The sequence below is a fragment of the Mustela putorius genome, unplaced genomic scaffold (genome assembly GCF_011764305.1).
Source record: "Mustela putorius furo isolate JIRA1106 unplaced genomic scaffold, ASM1176430v1.1 tig00003898_pilon_pilon_pilon, whole genome shotgun sequence".
NCBI classification, from domain to species: domain Eukaryota; kingdom Metazoa; phylum Chordata; class Mammalia; order Carnivora; family Mustelidae; genus Mustela; species Mustela putorius.
The window spans coordinates 11691670-11713106 of record NW_025422047.1 but is presented as its reverse complement, the minus strand read 5'-3'; the positions used below and the strand labels follow the sequence as shown (position 1 = coordinate 11713106).

At 45.4% G+C, this 21437-nt stretch overlaps 1 protein-coding gene and 1 pseudogene across 1 annotated transcript; one reads left to right on the top strand and one right to left on the bottom strand.

Annotated features, from left to right (window-relative positions):
- The first annotated feature begins 7812 nt into the window (after positions 1-7812).
- Positions 7813-8448, top strand: LOC101676488 (annotated as a pseudogene).
- Positions 8449-15344: 6896 nt separating this feature from the next.
- Positions 15345-19364, bottom strand: CUNH15orf48 (chromosome unknown C15orf48 homolog). The gene is made up of 5 exons (XM_004751312.3): positions 19126-19364; positions 18934-18992; positions 18685-18770; positions 17444-17504; positions 15345-15731 (listed from the first exon to the last, which is right to left on the bottom strand). The coding sequence occupies exons 2-5, from the start codon at positions 18967-18969 to the stop codon at positions 15663-15665; spliced, it is 252 nt and encodes an 83-aa protein (XP_004751369.1). The 5' UTR covers positions 18970-18992; positions 19126-19364; the 3' UTR covers positions 15345-15662.
- Between the last annotated feature and the right edge of the window lie 2073 nt (positions 19365-21437).

Sequence of the window (21437 nt, the reverse complement as noted above, 5' to 3'; positions counted from 1 at the left end):
TGTTCACTCAATACCAGCTTCGGTGAACACTTGTTCTATATGCTAGGCATTGTGCGGGGCACAGAAATTCTGCAGAGAATATAACGTACACCATCCCCTCTCCTGGAGCTTGTAGTCTAGAGAGGTGGGGGTGGGGGAGAGATGGTAAACAGAGGCAAATAGGGATAATTGAATGCAGGAGTTGTGAGGGCAGGAAAAGGAACATCTCTGTGTCAGCTGTCTGCTCCCACCACAATCAGCGTCTCTGGTGCCTGCCTTCTGCCTAGGCTGTTCCTTTTCCTGAACTGCCGCTCTCCCTCCGTGGGCCAAATCTCTAGCTGTCCAGGTCTCAGCTCAGGGTCCTCCCCTCGTGAGTCTTTCCTGAACCTTCCAGGTGGTTCCATGGAATCCCGCTCTCACTCCTGTGAGAAGGCAGAGCCCAGAGTGAGCACAGGACCCAGCCCTGTCAACTCTCAGGCAGTGTTTGCTGTGTGAACGCCTGCCAGGTCTTTTCATCCACTCACATCTAAAAAGGTGTTTGCATTTTTAAAAAGTAATTATAAAATTTATCTTAGTATCTATCATATATTCAGAAAAATGGTAGCATTTGGTGCCAATAAAGATATAAGGAAATACTTCTCAAAACAAGGATAGGTGAGAACCTGAGGACTCCACAATGACTATGACTAAGCAGGAGGCAAGAGCTGGTCCCGGAGAGGCCCAGTGAGGTGTCCCGCAGCCCAGCCTTGCTTTCCTCAGGTTCTCTGGCCCACTGGCCCCGGCTGACATTCCACCTCTTTGCCCCATTGGAGCCTGGTATCTGCCCCTGGGCTTAACCCCCTGAGCTACACTTTGCTGGGGGACCAAGGGGCAGCTGGGAAAGGAGGGGAACCCCTCCATGGGGGCTGGAACAACTGGACCCCAGCTGCATTTTTGCAGTTTACCCTGGGCAGTCTCACCAAGGCGTCTGGACTTCTGTTTGCTGGGCCTGGCCGTGAATTCCACTCCCTCACGTCCAGTCCAGGCCTTGGGGTTGAGCCCAGGTCTCCCAGCCACTCTCAAAAGCCTCCCGCCCCTCCAGGAGGCCTCGTTCTGTCTGAAAGCCCCCACCTGCAGCTGCTTATCCTTCCAATCCCAAGCAGCTCTTCTGTGCTTCCTCTTTCCCTGGAATCAGAGTTGGAAGATCAATTGGTCCATGGCCTGTGTTTTACAGCTGATGAAACTGAAGGGCATCGAGGGTTCAAGGTCCCACAGCCAGCAGGGGCAGAGTCATGCTTTAAAACAAACGGTAAGGGCAGCGTCCTGACTCCCCAGCCACCCCAGGGCCCCTTCCACAGGGCCGCCCCAGCTTTTTCAGCAGGTCTGAACTCAAAAGTTTGCCTCCCCCAAATAGAAACTCTCAGGAATCATTGCTGCCCCCACCCTACACTGTCTTGCACACCCACTCTCCTTCATCTGACCTTCCGACCCAGAAGTCAGGGAAAGCTTGCCTCCACCTGGCAGGCCTCTCCCAGGCTGGGACCAGGAGGAGGGGTAGCAGAGACACCCAGCCTCGGGACTCACCAGAGGAAGGAGTGGCTGCTGAACGGGTTTATGGAAGGAAACAAGCACAGGTGTGCTCTGTTTACCTCCCTGGCTCACAAACATGACTGGGTCCTCTCTTCCTGATGGGGTAAAGCTCCGTGTCCTCTGAGCCCTGCCATCAAGCCCTTGCCCTTTGGGCCACAACCTGCTTGTCCAGCCTCATCTCCCACCACTCCCAACCCCAAGCTCTCTCCTCTCATAGCAAACCATCCTCAGACTGCACTACACCTCTGGGCCTCTGGCTTTGTTGATGCTGTTCCCTCTGTCTGTAATGCCCTTCCCTGCATCTCCATGGAGCAAGCTCCTCCTTAGACCCAGCTCAAAGGTCCCCTTCCTCTCCTCTGTGTGCTGGAATGCTTCTGTGTCACCTTCATAGCATAATAAAGAAAATACAAGGTCATGAATCTGTGTCCTCACTAGATTTTCAACTGCTCAGTGACAACACTTGTGTCTTTATCTTCAAATTCTTAGAGGCTGGCACATGGTACACATGCAAAAAAAGGTGGAATAAGTGGCTAAACAAAATCTGTGTATGGACCCTGGATTTATTCCAGAGCTCTATGAGGAAGCAAGTCTCAATGCAAAGCAAGAATCCCCTTCCAGCTCACTGATTCATATTTCTTGAGGACCGTTATGTGCAAAGCACTGAACAAAGTACTAGAAACTCAAAAGCTGGAGTAGACTCAGGAATTTACAGTTTGGGGCTACAGAAAGGCAGAGCAGAGGACTAGTTGGAAGGAAATGACTGACCTGCTGGTGTAAGCTGGTGCGTGCATTTATTCCTATGCCAGCCAACAACGTAGGCACTTTTATTATTATGCCCACTTTACAGATGAGGAGATTGAGGCTTTCATGAGCAGGGAGACTTGCAACGGCATAACTGATAAGCCATGAGGGAAGGATCTGAACCCAAACACCACATGCCCAAGCAGAAAGCTCTGGTAGAAGTGTTTTATTTCCTTAATTCATGACCCTCAACACCGTCTGCATCCCACAAGCGCCTGGAGAGCTTTAAAGAGCACAGGTGCCCACCCTGGCTCCACCCAGAGATTTCAATGTAATTGCTGTGGGGTGCAACCTGGGCACCGGGGGTTCTGGTATGCAGCCAGGGCTGGGAATCCCTGCTGAGATGAGGGAGTGCAGTGTACAACGGGTAAGGGAGACCCACCTGCAGCGGAGATGCTCCCGGTCAGGGTCAGGGTCCCGTGCGTCCAGACACGGAGCTTTCTTGTCCCCTTGGGAGGGGCCTCAGACGGTGCAGGCAGAGCTAGCACTTCCTCCCTGGCATTCTCTGACCTTCCTGTAGCATCGGAGTTGCCAAAGACAATTTGCTGGGGAAATTCCATGGTTTCCATGCAAAGGCAGGGGTGGGGGGGCGGCGTGTGGGTTCTCCAGGCCACTGGTCACCTGGCTTTCAGTATGGAGGAGCCAAGATCTGGCTCAAAGCCAGCGAAGACAGCTGATGGAAGCACGCTGGATGAATGGTGTGTGGGCTGCAGGCCAGAGGGATGGAAACACACCCCGACATGTCCCGGGAGAGTGGAGAGAGGGCTCCTGGGCCCACTGTCTAACGACTGTCAGACTCAGCAGCCGCTGGATGCCCTGCATGAGTAGGATCTGAGGGGCTGTGAGGATCCCAGGGCCAGTGTTGCCAGGCCATGTGGCTGCAAGCAGCAAGCCTGGGTTTTCCCTTCTCAAGCCCAGGCAGTGACTCAGGGAATAAATACAAAAAGCAGACAATGACCTCGGCATCTTTGCCCAATGGGAGCGTGACCTTGCCCCAGAACCCTCTTAGGATCCCAGGGCCCAGTGGGATGGAAATTGGCAGCATGGTGTAGGCGTATGGAGTCCACAGGACACTGTCCACATTTTTTGGGTGCCCTGAGTCCCTTGTTCATCATAGGGAGCACAATTTCATCGATCTGCCCCATAGCAATTGGGGTGCAGCTTTCAATGCAATGAGCTTGGGGCTTCCTGGAACCACACAGTGCCTTGGGCTTCAGTGCTGGGCTCCTACCTGGAGGGTCCTGGGAGAATGGACTTAGACCATCTCTCCCCGATGCCGAACTTTCGGCCTCTCTGGTTCTAAGTCATGATTCACGACGGCCTGACCATGAAAAGCCATCTCTTAGTGTCTGTTCTTCCAATCTTGGGGGCTGGAATGCGCCTCGTGGCTTCACCCCACTGTGATCACATGGGAAATGGCTTTCTGGACAGGAAAACAACAGAGGGAAGGCCCAGAGCCGCCACAGGATTAGGAAGGTCTTCCCACCCAGGCTGCAATTATTCTTAAGGATAGAGATCCTGTTTTCTTCACCCTGTGTAAGCGCCCTCCTCCTATTACCTAGCACAGGACACGGCACGTGGCAGGTACTCCTCAAAGGTTTTCTGAATGACGAAACCCAGTGATGAATCTTTTTGCAAAGACTCATGCCACAGTTGACCTCTGGCATACTTAACATCAGGCATTTTAAAGTATTCCTTTATTCAACAAATGTATTCAATGAGTTGCCTGCTGTGAGCCAGGCACACACCAGCTGCTAGCAAGCTCCTCATGGAGCTTTGTGTTTGTGGGGGAGGAAATTCGTTTCCCAAATCCATATAAAATGACACTATTTAAAGGAAAGGGTCACAGGACCGTGGAAGTACGGGGAAGAGAGCCTGCAGAGGACTCAGAGAAGGTCTGAGGAAGAGGTCTGCACAATGATCCACCAACCATGATGGACCACGTTCCTGAGTTTGCTTAGCGAGATGCCAGGCATCTGGTGGCTGCTTGAGTGATTTCCCAGCCACGGTCTTGAAGAACAAGAGGAGAACCTGAGTCTTCTGACCACCTTGTCCTTACTCAACGCGACCTCAAGGTTTGCCGTTTTCCGTTCAAGAGGAAAGAGGATTTTTTGTTTTTTGTTTTTTTTTTTTATGCAAAGCAGCTTAAACTGAAACTGACCTCACCACGGGCGTCTGAGGTAGTTTTCGGTGACCGAGGAGGAAATGAGCCAACTTTCCAGGAACCTCAGGGCACACCCCGATTGCCCAATAGTGCAGGGCCGTGCAGCCCAGACACCTCCCAGGCCTCTTCTCCAGCCACAGGGCCCTGAGGGGACCCCTGCCTCAGTGCCAGCTTCTCTAGAGCCAAAACTTCCCCAGGGGCAGCGCAGGGTGAGGGCAAGGGCAGGTCTGGAGAAGTGACCCTCTTGGACCAGCTAGCGGAAGCTCAGAGGCTAGACTGTCAACGATCAGGAGATGGCTGATAACTCTATTCCCTCCGATGCTTTGCCTCTGGGGTACTCTCATGCCTATTCAGGGCTCTTACTTAGCTCATGCTTCTGATCCTACTGGCCCTGAAGGTGCTGTCCCGTCAGCAGAGCTTCTTTCTGGCTTTTTGCTCAGCTCGCTTTCTCTCTCCTGACTGGCTTCTCTCCATGTCTACTCCCTCAGTAATGTGGGGTGCCAGTGGCCCTACGATGGCTTCTCAGTCTCGACTTTTCTCCTCAGATGTATGCCTCCTGTCTGTCTCTTCCTTTTAACCTCTGGAGAGGGTCTGACTGACCTCGAAAGCCTTTGCAATTCAGGCCCCCTGGGGTCTTTGAGAAGGGGGCTGGGAATACTTTGAGAACTAGGCCCTCGAAGATCTAATCTCACCCCTTCTCATGCTCTCTCCTTTCCACTGACTGAATTGGTTTTCCTTTTGGATGTATAGATAGCTATTACATCTTCACAAATTCTTCCTGACTCCATGGCTTAGAGCACAAGCTCCAGGCTGTTTCTCAAGCTTTGTCCCTCCATAGAAACGCCCTTTTGTCTCCCAGCATGCTGCGTACATTCGCACCCTGGCTTTCAGGCTGCCATCTGAGCTATGGATTTTTTTTTAAAAATTTCATCCATTCATTCGTTTATTTATGAAGGGAGAAGGGGCAGAGAGAGAAGAAGAGAGAATCTCAAGCAGACTCCTCACTGAGCACAGATCCCAACACAGGGCTCGATCTCATGCCGCAGAGATCATGACCTGAACCAAAACCAAGAGATGGAGGCTTAGTCAGCCTCACCATCCAGGCACCCCTCAGTTATGGATTTCAAAGCCTCTTCCTTGAAACTTCCTTCTTCTAGACCAGAACTTCTCTAGCTTTAGCCATGTATACTAACCTGAAGAGGTTATGTGTTAAAACACAGAATCATGGGCCTCCCTGACCCCAGAGATTCAGAATGACTAGGCTTGGGGCATGGTCCCAGATGATGCCGTTCCTACCAGTGGAACCAACTGCCTGGGCAGTGGGAGGGGGGTTAGCACCTGCTGCCCCCACCCCCAGGTGAGGAATGCTCCCTACTTACTACTGGAGGAAAGTAGGGCAATTGAGAAAATAATGCAGGCATGTAATATCAAAGCAAATACATTTCTAAATATTAACCCACCCCACAGGCTGCCTCCTGAGATGACCCCCCCCTTTGCAAGACAAGGTTCTGAGAAGTTAGGAAACTTGCCCCAGTCATGCAGCTCTTGGCTGGCAGAGCCCAGAATCAGGTGCTGACCAGTCTTCTTGCTCCTGGCCCACTGTGTCCGCTGGGAAGCTGCGTTAATGTGTGGCCCGATGGTCCCTCACAGAACCGCTATCATCTGTCCTGATAAGGGTGGTCAGTTGTGTCACCTCTGCAGAGAGAGGAAGATGTTCTCAAGCGCACGAGCATCTACCCACATGCCTGATAATCCACTGCTTCCAGGTTAAGGGGCCCTACCAGGGTGACCGAGCAGGTAGGTGGCCCGACTGGGAGAGGCGTTCCTACCCAGGTCCTCAAGGCCTCGCCCTACCTGCTCTCCTGAGAGCAAGCGTTCCACGGATGGCTTAGCACTGGGTGGAATTCCCCTATAGTTACCGAATGTCACAAGGAGCAAAGAGCTTCAACACTAGGCTCAGAGTGTGGCGCCCAGACCAGCATCATCAGCCTTGCCTGGGAACAGGTTAGACGCCCAGATACTTGGGCCCCACCCCAGATATGCCAAAGCAGAAATGTTGGGTTTGGGGCCCGGGAATCCACATTTTAACATGCTTTCCAGAAGGTTCTGAGGTATAGCTGAGAACTACTGTTCTACTGAATTAAGCAGACTGCTAGTGGAGGACTTGACCTGGTGATATGGCGGGTTCTGGGCTCCCTGGGTAAGTTCTCGCATACACCAGTGGCAGAGCAGCTGGTAAAGCATATGTTAACCCAGCTGTGAAGTCAACTGTAACTTCTCCTGTTTCACTTGGTGACAGCCTTGCCCTGGAGAGGATTTACTGCTGGCAGAGCCTCATTGCTATGGTAACTCTTGAACCCGGCCTGAGCCCTTCCTCTGTGGGGGGTAATATTTGTGTCGATTAGACACTAGGTAAACCCAGTATCCAGACTCTGCTCCCAGGTCTCTGCACACAGGGAAGCCTCTTTGTTGTCCCTGCAGCGACAGACTGAACTAGAAGCCCTGGTCCAAGGGATCTCGTTAGCGGGTTTCTTACAATCTTCAGCAACTTCCAATTTCCCGTTTCCAGAAAAAAAGCAGATCAAATGTAATATATAAGGTAGGGGATTACTTCATAGGGTAGTTAAAAAAAAAAAAGTCAACCTTATTTCTTGAGGAAAGATCACAGGTAAATGTGGAGCAGATTTTTTTTTTTTTTGAAGGGGGCAATAATTCACATGTCAAATTCACCCCTTTTAAGTATACAGTTTGGTGGAGGGTTTTAAAATATTTATATTTTATATGTGTATATATATATATATATATATATTTATAGAGAGAGAGAGAGAGCACGCACGCAAGTGAGTGGAGGGGCAGAGGGAGAGGGAGAGAGAGAATCTCAAGCAAACTCCCTGCTGAACACGGAGTCTGATCCCATAACCTTGAGATCATGACCTAAGCCAAAATCAAGAGTCAGATACTCTACCAACTGAGCCACCCAGATGCCTCAGTTAGGTGGTTTTTAATTTAAAAAGTGCCACAAGGGCTCCTGGGTGGCTCAGTTGTTAAGCATCTGCCTTCGTCTCAGGTCATGATCCCAGGGTCCCGGGACCGAGCTCCACATTGGGCTCCCTGCTCGGCGGAGTGCTTGCTTCTCCCTTTCCCCCAGCTTGTGTTCCTCCTCTCAGTGTATCACTCTCTGTCAAATAAATAAATAAAATCTTTTTAAAAATAAAAAGTGCCACAAAAAAATCAAAATAAAAAAAATAATAGAAGTGCCACAAGAGAGTGGACTGGAAGGGTAAGAAGATGGTGTGGAGATGGTGGAGCACTGTCAGCTGAAGCTTGTTGAACTAAAGCAGGTATGTCGTGCTCATGGTTTGGAGACCAAGGGGATAAAACAAGATCTCATCAACAGGCTCCAGGCATATCTTGAAGAGGAGGCAAATGAAGATGTACTGGAGAGGAAAACAGAGGAAGAAGAACCTATCAAGGAGGGAGAACCCCTCCGAGGAAACTGCGGATGAGGCAGCAGAGAGGAAAGTGGTAAAAATTACTTCTGAGATAGCACAGGCGGAGAGAAGGTAGAAGAGAGCTGAATGAGTCCATGTATCCATGAGTTTGGAGAGTAAGAAAGTTGCTCAGGCAGCGAGATTTGGTGTTTCTTCAGTTCTATCCAAAGGCCTGTCATCTGACGCCAAGATTATGGTTAACCTGGATAAACTAAAGAAAAGAGCTCAAAGATTTCGTTTGAATCATCTCCAGAAAGTCTTGAAGATGGTGAGAAGCTGATAGAGAGGAAGGAGTGATTTGGGATTGTCACAAGCTCAGCTGCAATGGGAGCCACAGAGGATACAAGGGCCAAGGGCAGAGCGCTTTGCGATTTCCTGATGAGAAAAAACTCTTCCTGCTTTCTGATCTCCAGTGGTTTCCATCTCTCAGACTTGTCTTGGTGATACGTACACCTAAATGTACAGTCACATGCCTGGGTCCTTGCCTTGCAATGAGAGAGCATGGACCCTGGTACATCCAGAAACTTCAGCATCAATTTGACTCATTGCTGTTCCAACAACTTTAAGGTGGTTCTTGCGTTGTTTTTTGTTTTTTTTAAAGATTTTATTTATTTATTTGACAGAGAGAGATCACAAGTAGGCAGAGAGGCAGTCAGAGAAAGAGAGAGAGAGGAGGAAGCAGGCTCCCCGCCGAGCAGAGAGCCCGATGCGGGACTCGATCCCAGGACCCTGAGATCATGACCTGAGCCGAAGGCAGCGGCTTAACCCACTGAGCCACCCAGGCGCCCCTTGCGTTGTTTTTTGATTATTATTTTGCTTGTTAATAAAAAACAAATAGAAAAGAAAATAATAAATAATACATACATGTATATATACACACAAATAAACAAATAAAAAGTGCCACAAGAGAACTTTCTGGGGTGATAGAAATGTTCAATAGCTTGTTTTGCATGATGACTTCATGGATATATATATATATACTTAACAAAACTCTTCTAACCAAACCATTAAGACCTATTCATTTTATTATATCTAAACTATACCTTAGTTTAAAAAATAATTCTAAAAGTATATGGCGCCAGCACACCTAGGTGGCTCAGTGGTTAAGCCTCTGCCATTAGCTCAGGTCCTGATCCCGGGGTCCTAGGATCCAGCCCTGCATCAGGTTCCCTGCTCAGCGGGGAGCCTGCTTCTCCCTCTGCCTGCTGCTCCCCTCTGGCTTGCGCTCTCTTTCTGACAAATAAAATCTTAAAAAAAAAAAAAAAGTAAATGGTGCCTCTTCCAAAAAAATCTGAAACACTTAAAATCTGAGAAATGTTCAGTGGTTGACTCAATGAACTTGTCTCCAAACAAGAGGCAAACAACAGGTCACATTTGCCTTGTGGTACAGATCCATTTCTCATTTGTTTGTAAGGAAAATTCAGATAAGCTAAGGTATTATAAAATAAGGCTAACTTGCCAGAGGCAATATAACCTTACCAGACACCAAGGACTAGTATCAACCTCACAATTACAAGCAACTATGTAAAGGAAAAATCACATACATTTACTTAATGTAAATACAAAAAAATCAAAGTTTAATTTTTTTAAAAAGATTTTATTTATTTATTTGACAGAGAGAAATCACAAGTAGACGGAGAGGCAGGCAGAGAGAGAGAGAGGGAAGCAGGCTCCCCGCTGAGCAGAGAGCCCGATACGGGACTTGATCCCAGGACCCTGACTGAGATCATGACCTGAGCTGAAGGCAGCAGCTTAACCCACTAAGCCACCCAGGTGCCCCCAAGTTTAATTTTTAAACAGCATGCCCACTCCCCACATAAGCAGCACTTCATTATATATGTATTATAAGTCATGCCAAGTTAATGAGAAAGTAGGTTTTAGCATGTCTGCAAGAGTTTTAAAATTCAGAGTTTTCCTTAATTTTATTCTAATTTTTACTTTAAAGTGTAGTAGTATGCACATGGGCAAATGATGGAATAAAACATCCACAAAACGAAACACAAAAGCTTTAGTTTCTAGAGAAAAATGGCATAATCACCTGAGGCAACTTTCTAAGCATGGGGAAAAAAAGACAATACAAGGGCCGATGACCAGAAAATCGAATTTGATTTTCATAGCTCTCCTGGGTACATGCACTCAGCTTCACCTGCCTTGTTATTCAAACCACATATCGTCACTTCTGAGTGGGAAAATATATGTAATGTACTTGTGTGAATATAATGATAACTAAAATACACACATTTGTCTCTAAGGATGTGTCTTTATATAAATATTTTTGCTCTTATGTGTTTTCTGGATGTGAGGTCATCTATGTGGGCATATATGTAGGGGTTTTTATCTCTAGCTAGGTATTTGTGTAGGAGAGAGCTGGGGTGAGATGTATTTATCTATGGGTGTGTTTGTGCTCTCACAAAGGTTTAGAATTGGGGCGTTGTACACTCAAAGTGGACCAGTAACTAGAGGTAGGGATGTGTGAATTTCAAACAGGCAACGTTCCCACTAATGGAAGAATATAATTTTATTACTTATTTTTTTAAAAGATTTTTATTTATCTGACAGAGAGAGAGCACAAGCAGGGGCAGTGACAGAGGGAAAAGCAGGCTCCCTGCTCAGCAGGGACTCAATGTGGGGCTCCACCCTAGGACCCTGGGATCATGACCTGAGCTAAAGGCAGACGCTTAACCAACTGAGCCACCCAGGTGCCCCAAGGATATAATTTTAAATACATTAAGACCCTTCTACTTTACAGAGAAAATAATTTAAAAAAAGGGGGGGGGGACACATTTTGAACAACTAGTGCTGTCCACACCCAGCTGGGTACCTTACTGTTTCTTGTGATTTTCACAATCAACCTAAGCAGGTACAAATTGACCCAGCTTTATAGTTGAGGAATCTGAGGCTTGTCCAAAGCAACAATAAGTGGCCAAGCAGTCTGATCTCAGAGCCTGTAATTTCTCTTTCTGCCAGAAAGTCTCAACTAAACTATGAGACAATCTTCTCAAGGAGGAGAAAATGATGAATGAGTATTTCATTAGACCTCGCACCGGTTTTTAGTGTATGGAATATGATTTCAACTTTATTCAGAAAAATTTCTTCACTTCTTCTTTTCACATGAGAGAGAATTACAGATGTTTGCTTAAGTCTGAAGGTCATAAAGCTGAAAGGACTCTGGGCCTTAGTTTAATTGCAAACTATAAAGATCTGACCCAGAAGAGCACTCCTACCTCTCTGGACTCCAGGATGCATCTCCCGGGTCTCCTCCCCTCACCGTTTCTCTCAGTCCCCATCAGGGACCAGATCCTCCCCTTCTGCACCCTCCCGCCCCCCGCTTCCTGAGGATGTTCCTTTCTGCATGGTCTTCATCTCACCTCAATGCCCTCTGCCCTCTGTAGGCTGCCTCATCCACGCCCTCGGTCTCACCCGCCCCTGGGCTCACTCCAGCTCACACCCCCTTGCAGTTCTGCAGAAGTAATCTACCTAGATAGCTCACAGGACTTTCAAACCCAACAATTCCAAAGTCTATCTCATTTTCTTCCTTATCTACCCCTCCCTGGAACATTCCACTTTTTTCTCCTATATTCACCGTGGCACCACCACCCACCCACCTACCCAGGTGAGAAACCGGAGAGTCATTTTGGACGTCCTCCATCTATACATTCAATAATCCTTGAGGTCTTCCCATCGATGGCTCTCAAATACATCCTCCTTTTCTCTATTCCCTCTGCCGTTGCTTTGGTTAGTTATGACCCTCACTACCTGTTCCCTGGACCACCCCCACAGCAGCTGGGCTCTGGCCTCCAAACAAAAAGTCCCTGCCAGTGTCCATGTCCTACCCTATTTGCTGTAGCCAACAGGAAACCAGATTCCCTTCTGCCATAACTTAAACCCTTTTCTGCTTCCTTTGTACCTGCAAGCTAACAGCGTAAGAGGCCCTACTAAGTACTTGACAAATACGTGGTCAGATCTACATTTCAATATTCCAATCTACACTCCAACATTAAATTTCATTTTTTAAAAAAATTTTATTTGAAAGATGGAGATCACAAATAGGCAAAGAGGCAGGCAGAGAGAGATGAGGAAGCAGGCTCCCTGCTGAGCAGGGAGCCCGATGCGGGACTCTATCCCAGGACCCTGGGATCATAACCTGAGCTGAAGGCAGAGACTTTAACCCACTGAGCCACCCAGGCACCCCCATGGTTTTTTTTTTTTTTAAGATTTTGAGAGAGGGAGGGAGGGAGCACACGCAGGGGGAGAGGGAGTAGTAGGCTCCCCGTTGAGCAGGGAGCCTGATGCAGACTCCATCCCAGGACGCCGGGATCATGACCTGAGTCAAAGGCAGGCGCCCAACTGAGCCACCCAGGTTCCCCTAAATTCCATGTATTAAACAAAAAGTTTCCAGAAGATATGCTATTTTAGCCCTCTATGCCCTGGCAAGTATGTACTTCTACCTCATTTGAACTGATTTCCAATTATTGGTTATTCAAGAATCCACCTTCTTTGTTTTTATACCTTGTGCTTATCTCTCTTCTAGCTTTATCATCCCTGTATTGCTCTGAGATGTTCATCTGTGCATTCTGCCTTTCCTACGTCAGATTCTTGAACCCAGCACAATGCCTACCACACGGTAAGTGCTCTATAATGGTACAAATTTCTTAAATATTAATTTATGAGATCTCAGATTTTAAAAATTCAAAGGCCACACGGAAGACACTCTTATCCAGCTCGAACTCCATTGGGATAGCAGTTCTACACAAGCTCCTTCCGAGTCATGTTGATGACCACTTATTTGTCAAGTATTCAGTACAGCAACCTAACAACCAAATACAAGGGAATCTTGGATTGGATTCTGGACATAGAACTACAGCTATAAAGGACATTAATATTAGAGAGAATGGAAATGGTTGTATGGCAGGTGATATTATTGAATTAATGTTAATCTTTTTAGGAATGATATTACAATTGGCTACCATGTCCTTTCCCTAGGCATAAAAAAATTTATGAGGTCTATACGTATTTTTAAGGAGCTCATTTATTTGTATTTATTTTTGAGCGAGAACAAGCAAGCAAGCGAGCATGTGCACATGAGGGCTGATATAGGGGGCAGAGAAGGAGAGGGAGCAAGAGAATCTCAAGCAAGCTCCATGCCCAGCATGGAGACTGACACAGGGCTCGATCTCATGATCCGAGCCAGAGTGGGACACTTGAACCAACTTGAGTCACCCAGGTGCCCCTCAAAGAGTTCATTTTAAAAGGAGCAAAATAATATAGAGATAGAGCAAATGCAGTAAAATTTTCAATAAAAAGTAGGAGTATTCTTTGTACTAATTTGCCAACTTCTCTGCATATCTGCAAGTTCTCAAAACACATTTGGGGCAAATGCTAAGAATACAACCAAAAATAAAATCTGTAAGTCTTTTGAAATTTAAGTATTAATACTGCTCTTGGGTTTTCTCCTGCCCAAACCCACTGCCTGGTACCTTCCATTGTCATGTTCACCCCTTAAAACCACTACATTTCCATAATTAAGTTTTGTGTTTTTAAGGTTGCAAGGTACAGCTACCCCTCACAAAACACTCGAGTTCACTCTCTTAGTTCGCCAAACTTCACAAGACTGTTTATTTCCCTAAATGGCAGCATACACTTTATAAACCTAAGCAAATGAAAACTGTGCTTTCTCACTGGTCCATGTACTATCTTGACATCAACTACTGGAGCTTTTCATATGGGAAGACTTGAGGTGATTAAGGAATCACTAAGGTTGGAATAGTCTGAGGGATTCAAGTCTGGCAAGAGCTAGTTATTTCCAGGAGGGAAGAGGATAGCCCTTCTCTTAAATTTCTGCTACATTCAGACCAGTTTTTAAAAGGCATCTGGCATTTAACACCTTTCTCTAAGAGTTGAATTTAGATATATGCCCCAAAGAAATGAAAATGTGTGGTTCCACAAAAACTTGGGACATGGCGGTCACAGTGCTATTATTCATGTAACAGCCGAAGTGTAAACAGTCCAAATGTCCATCAAATGATGGGTAAGCAAAATTTGGTGTATCCCTACAGTGGAAAACTATATAAAATATGCTTATGTGGCACATGGATGAATCTTGAAAGCATCAAAGGAGCACACACAAAGGTTATATAACATATTTATATGGAATGTCCAGAATGGAAAATTCATTAAGACTAAGTTTATTAGTGACTGACTGGGGCTGAGAGCCTGACCCCAGGGGTCAGGATGGGAGAATGACTGCCAATGGGTACATGGGGGGATGGAAATATTCTGGAGTCAGATGGAGATGGTTATAAAACTGTTGTGTGAATATACTAAAAACCAATGAAATGTGCACTGTACATCAATGAATACTCTAGTATGTAAGTTATATTTCGATTTTTTTAAAAAGGTAATGGAGGGGCACCTTGGGTGGCTCAGTGGGTTGAGCCGTTGCTTTTGGCTCAGGTCATGATCTCAGGGTCGTGGGATCAAGTCCCACATCGGGCTCTCTGCCTGCCTCTCTGCCTACTTGTGATCGTTGTCAAATAAAAAAAATCTTAAAAAAAAAAAACTGTAATGGAAAGTAATACCTACTCAGTCCCATTTTTAAGAACAGTCAAGGGGGGAGCCCAAGGGCATGCTGGGTTTGGTTGCCCTTTCAGTCTTCAGGTCACCATTGGCCAGAGTGAAGTGTCCCCATCCTGCAAAGTATGGCCAAAGCTCCCCATTACGCACCCTTCCAACCCTTGCAGGGTACCTGTGTTAGCTTTGGTACCTGCAGGGCCCATCTGGGCATGCCCCACATTCCTACTCACCATTGTAATCCCAGTGCTTCCTTCCAAGACCAATTGTCATGGCAGCCTCATTCCCGTATCTTCATTTTCTTCATTGTGCTCACCATTTTTTATTCATCTTCTTCCTAAATTTGGTTTTGTTCATTGCTTTATCTCACCTGCACAAGAATGGTGTACAGCTAACAGCAGTGGCTCAATAATGTAATTTCTGGTGAATGAGTACACTTGTCAAAACCATTTACACAAAATTTGCACTGTGTATTTTTTTTAAAAGATTTTATTTGACAGAGAGAGAAATCACAAGTAAGCAGAGAGGCAGGCAGAGAGAGAGGGGGAAGCAGGCTCCCTGCTGAGCAGAGCGCCCAATGCGGGCCTTGATCCCAAGATCTTGCGATCATGACCTGAGCCATGGCAGAGCCAAGGCAGAGGTTTAACCCACTAAGCTACCCAGGTGCCCTGCACTATGTATTAATTTAAAAATGAAGCTCTATGCTGCTAAATGTGTTTTTCTCCCATAAAAGGACTTTCTCCTTCATTTAAATATGTATCTTTAAAAAATATCACACAAGTAGTATTTTATTATAGACAATTTAGGTTATAAATCTTTACACACTTTTAAGATAATATTCAGGCATCATAAACAAAATTCCCAATATGCAAATTAAATTTATGAGAAAATAAACACAAACTTATTTTTGAACTATGTGGCTATTGCTACACTACTTTTATAAATCCCATCCAGAGTCCAGAAATGTAGTCAAGCCCTAAAAATGTAGCAGAAGCATTTCCGCACACTGGTATCCATAATCTAGTTTGTGCAGCAATGTTTCCACTAGATTCATAGAGTATTTTTTGGAAGAAAGAAGCAAAAGCTGGTCATTTGGTGGCTTTTCTGACTTTCTGCAGTTCTTCAATGGGTTTCCACTCCTGGTTGATGGTTAGAAGCTTGAAAGAAAAAAAAAAAAAAAAGGCAATTTTTTTTTTTTTTTTTTTAAAGGATCTGTCCTTCATCCTCATGTCCCTTTTTTGGGGTTCTCCACACTCCCTTTGGAAAAATCATCACCGTAATAGGTATAAAAAAGAACCATCTCTAAAGACATGCACAAAACAGTAATGTGGGCCCTAAAGAACTTGTGGGTTCCCAAGTATCATGGATCAGAAAGATACGTCGTATATATTTTCCCACTTTCATGTAACAGGTTCTAGGTTTTTAAGTTCCCCATGGCTTTATGTGAACTCTTTTAAGTTCAAAAAGTTTGTCTACCCCCGGTGAGCAGCCGCAGAATGCTCCAGCACAGGGGCGTGGCACATAGCAGGCTCTTAACCAAACTTCCTCACTATACGCAACAGAGGTACAAATGATCTGAGTTAAGCAATAAGGGAAAAGGGGCAGAGCTGTGGACAGTCCTTGACTTCCAAAAAGCTCGAATTCAGTGGTTCTCATTTACCCTTACATGTTTTCTAATGCTGCAGGATCCAGGTTTTTTTGTTTTGCTGTTTTGTTTTGTTTTTTTAATTTTAAATTGAATTCCAGTATCATTAACATACAATGTTATCTTAGTTTCAGGCATACAACAATTCTCTACATTACTAGAAGCTCATGATTCAACAACTCTATGCATTACTCAGCACTCATGGCAAGTTCACTCCTTAATCCCCATCACCTACTTCCCCCAGCTCCCTCTGGTAACCCCTAGTTTGTTCTCTACAGTTAAGAGTTCGTTTCTTGGTTTGCCTCTTTTTTCCCCCCTTTGCTCATTTGTTTCTTAAATTCCATATGAGTGAAATCATACGGTAGTTGTCTTGCTCTGACTTATTTTGCTTAGAGATGCAGGTAGTTTTGAAGATTCTAAATGTCTTTCATTAGGTCAAACTCTGCTATTTCAGAGTTCTGTTTAAAAAAAAAAAAATTTCCTGACTGACATTAAGTAGTGTTAGTTCCAACAGACTCAGTCTTTACTTCCAAAATATTTAAAATGTTACAAAACTTTTGCTAGTCTTCAAAGAATCAGTGCCTATTAGTTGATTTTGCTTGAAGAAAAGGCCACTCTTGTTTCCCAGAGCTCCTGTTATTTTTCCCAACAGACCTTACACTAACTTTAGGTAAATGATACCATGAGATAAAAATACTACAATGATGATTAAAGTTAACATTTGAGTAGGTACTCTGGGCCAGCCACTATGCTAAAGGTTTTTATGTATTTTACATTCTTTAATCCTCTTAACTCTGAGGTACAACTCTATTATTGAGCCCACTTTAGAGATTCTTAGAGCCTCAGAAAGGCCAGGTTGTCCAAAATCACCTGTGAATAATGGAACAAGAGCTTGAACTAGATCTCTACAACTCCACAGCACTCCCCTTACTACTACACTAAACGGCACTATAAATGTGAAAAGGTATTAAATCCATTTTGACAAGGGTGTTAAAGCTCAGGCTAAATATAAATCACCTTAAAAAAAATTTATCTCACAGCACAAGCTGGAGGAGGGGCAAGGGGCAGAAGAACCTAAAGCGAACTTCGTTTTGAGTGCAGAGCCCAACATGGGGGCTTGATCCCATGACCCTGAGATCATGACCTGAGTGAAATCAAAAGTCAGACAGTTAACCAACTGAGCCACCCAGGCATCCCGTAAACCACTTTATAATACAGCAATACCTTTCTAGGTACAGTAGGGTCCACAGTTTCCCAAGGTTCTGGATTTCTTTTCCGATCAATGCTAAAAATAAAAGGAAGCTGATTAAATACTAAAGTAAGTGAATTTATACATTTTTATTTATTTTTTGTTTTTTAAAAGATTTTATTTGGCAGAGAGAAGAGGAGAGGAGAGGGAGAGCGAGCGAGCACACAAGCAGGGGCAGCAGGAGGCTGAGCAGGCAGAGCGAGAAGCAGGCTCCCTGCTGAGCAAGGAGCCAGACGCCCTACTCAATCCCATGACCTAAGCTGAAGGAAGGCCCTTAACCAGCTGAGCCACCCAGGCATCCCTAAATTTAAGTGAATTTAAACCAACTCTGACACTGGGTCTGTAAACATGCTGGGACATCATAGAACAGATCCAGACTGATAAACAGGCATTAATCAGTTAGTTCGCTTAAACTGATGGAAGGTTGAGTAAGGGAGCCTCAGGATTTGGCTCAAATGTTGAGGACTAGTTCCTCTGAGGGTTGAAACTCTGTGTTCCCTTTGTTGGGCGGGATGGGAGGATGTTCCTTCCCATAAGCTGAAGAGCAGCAGTCAGGGTTTGAAATGTCAGGCTAAGAGCAATTAAAAAAAAACAAACAAAAAAACCCCCACAATATTCTTGCTCTGGTTTCTGAGACAGGCAGAAGGGCTGGGGTTGAACTCTAAGTGGTGAACTAACTGCACCGTCCAAGTCCCCTCTGCCAGGACCTGGCTTTATTTATCCCCTTTTCAGTCCTGCTCTGGGTCAAGATCAGTTTCAAATTTTTCTCTTCCTCGTATTCCAGGTCCCGTGGTATCTGATCTTCTTACACAGAGCTGAGATTGGGTTCACTGTAGACAACTCAATCTATATGCTCTACCATATTAGGATACTCTACCACATTAGGAAAGATCTAATAAACTGTGATTTTAAAATTTCATTAAAATAATGATTTAAGTTTGATGATAAATAACCCAAAAGACCATTTAGTAACTTTAAATTTCACAAGTTAAAAAAATCCAACTTTACTTCACTGCACAAGTGGAAGAGGGCCAATGGATGAAAGGAACAAACTAATTTTATCCGCATCATAATTTAACAGTCTCCTGGTTATCAGAAAGCTTTCTAGTCCCAAGTTTGACATTCTTATCCTAGAGGTAAAGCTAGGAAACTGAAACCATGCATTACTAAGGTCAACCTAACAGTGCTACAAAGGTTTTTATAAATGCCTACTTACATCACTTCAGGTTTTAGAAGGGAATATACAGCAAAAGACGAAGCTCCACCCGCTGCTGTGGTCATGATCAGCATCAAAGGAATAAGCTAACAGAGAACAGGTGAAGGATAAATATTCCGATGTTTCAGTGTGAAACACGTGAAATTTAACACAAATAGCTAAATATCATTTAATACTTTTCTTCAAAATCTGCACCTTATCTTTAAAAAGAATTTAAGTCAAGAATTTTCAATGGTCTTAAAAACTTACTTCCTTCTTTTTCCTCAGGATTTGGAAAAAGTTCATGACTTCAGTGTACAACGCCAAATCTAGAATTTAAAAAATAAGAAACAATTCGAGATACTGATCCAAACTTCAGCCACTCCGACCCAACCTGGGGAAAGCCGACTGGCCAACGTCCTCCCCACAACGTCCTCCAGAAGTCAGCCTCCCGCGGCTCACCTGGGAGGCGGGGCCACTACACTCGCGCGGACGATGCAACCGCCCCAAACAGAATTGGGTTCCAGCGTCCGCACTTATATACTGATCACAAAGGATGGGCCGGGCCAAGGCACTCTAATCACGCGGACCGGGCTGGGGGTGTGCGGGGCTGATTCTTTCCCCGCTGTGCGTCCGACTGTCGGGCGCCCCCTGTAGGACATCCTCCCCGCGGACGCGACGCAGCCGAAAGCGGGCACTGGCGCCCTCTACTGCCAGGCGTGGTCCTTCCCCGTCGCCCCGCGAGCGCAGAGGCTCCGCGTTTTCGGCGCTTGGGACCCGGCCGAGCGCCTGAGAACAAGCGGAGCTCCGATGGCCAAGGCCAGGGTTTTGGCCAGGGTGAAAACCGAGACCTCTAAAAGGCAACCCGGAAGCTGCAGGCAGGGGAAGCTGCAGGCAGAGAAGCAGCCTCCCCACTGAGCAAGGGGCTGATGGAGGACTTGATCCACAACCTGAGCCACATTAACCCATAGCTTGAACCTCAAAGAGCTTTAAAATAATTGTTTTAAAATTAACTATTTTAAAATAACCGAGCTAGTGCTCTTGGCATAATTGCAAGGAGCCGCGGAGCGGGGGGCAGGGGGTACGGTGGGGCTCCCAGGTGCAGGCAGGTAAATTAAAATCAATCCAATCACATCAAAAGCTCCAGCGTGTGATGCAGCACACATATGGAGATAATTAAATTGTAATATCCATTTCAGAAGAACTCCCATGGTGTTGATTTGTTCCATTCCAATTTTTAAATTTCCACTCCCCTCCTTCCCCGTTTCTTTAAATGGAGAAAATCAGGAGGTAAGGGAGAAGAAACAGAACCAGCTTTGGAAAACATTTCCGTCTCGGAAACGACAGTCTTTGCTTTCGTCTTGAGGTCTCCTTTTAACTCGCCCCTAAATTACCAGCCTTGCCTTGCACAGAGCATGCAGGAGGTTGCAAAAGCACGGAAATGCTAACCCTTCCGTTAAACCAAGGCTTGGTGCCAGATTCTGAGTCTGAATCTTTTTGGCGTTTTTACAAGGCGATTATGTTATTTAGACTCAGAAAGGCTCGAGTCACGTAGCCAGTTAGTGGCGGGCATGTAATCAGAACCCAGGTGAGTCTGGCACCCAACACCGGCTGTTCTTTCGGCACCACGCTCTTAGCTCCTGCAATTAAGCCAAAAGCACTAGCTCGGTTATTTTAAGTTATTTTAAAACAATTATTTTGAAGCTCTTTGAGGTTCAAGCTATGGGTTAATGTGGCTCAGGTTGTCATCAAGTCCTCCATCAGCCCCTTGCTCAGTGGGGAGGCTGCTTCTCTGCCTGCAGCTTCCCCTGCCTTGTGCTGTTTCTCTGACAAATACATAGATTAAAAAATCTTAATAAAGAACAAACCTCTCTATGTCCTCTGGAAAGGGCCAGGGCCAGATCTGTTTCAGCCCATTTTAGTTCTAGGCATGGGCTTTGCAGTGAAATAGACATGAGCTTGGAACCCACCCTGCCACACTTTATCAGCTGAACGACTTCAAGAAACTACTTAACCTTATGAGTCTCGATTTATAAATGTGTAAAATGGGGACAAACCTAGCATAAGAAAAGGTTGGAAAAAATGTTAGAATGTATGTTAAGTGCATGGCATTCTGCCTTGCTTGTAGTAGGCATTTAATAACTAGAAATTATTATTCGCAAGGATTATACAGGGCAGGTGATAAACATAGCTTCACACCCACTTACTCTGATAAGGGTTTTTACTGTGTGACCTCAGCGCTTTAACTGGAGACATTTTCTGGTCGGTTAGGTTCATTATTCAGTTCAAAGAACACTCAACACTGATTCTCTGAGGTTTGTATTATATATAATCAAAGGAGCCTTTTAATACTCCTTCTGCAGGATTTCTAAAATTACTTTTGTCAGAAGTTTCTTAAAAAGCCCCATTTTTTTTTTAACAAGTAAAGATAACTGCTTGCAGGAAGGAAAGGAAGAAAAAAGGGGGAGAGACGGGTAAGGAGGAAGGGAGAAAGAAATTTTACAGGAAATCTATCATGTCCCTAAATTAAAATTACAGTGTGTAGACCTTGACCACTGATGACTTTAAACTCAGAGCCCTGTTTTGCCAATGTCCTTTCTTTTAAAAATGCAGTATAGTTTTGTGGCAGTCTAGGCATTAACCTGGAGACAAGGGAACAGTAAACTTAGAAGATTAATAAGATATGAGGGGTGCCTGGGTGACTCAGTCCTTATGTCTGTCTTTGGCTCAGGTTGTGATCCCAGTGTCCGGGGATCAAGCCCCACATGGGGTTC

Bases quoted from the DNA above. Each gene is read 5' to 3' on its own strand.
- CUNH15orf48 (XM_004751312.3), bottom strand. From the start codon at position 18,969: ATGAACTTTTTCCAAATCCTGAGGAAAAAGAAGGAA. The intron at 18,771-18,933 runs GTAAGTTTTTAA...GTTCTCTGTTAG, and splicing joins TCCTGAGGAAAAAGAAGGAA to CTTATTCCTTTGATGCTGAT. The intron at 15,732-17,443 runs GTATTGCTGTAT...TTTTCTTTCAAG, and splicing joins ACCCTACTGTACCTAGAAAG to CTTCTAACCATCAACCAGGA.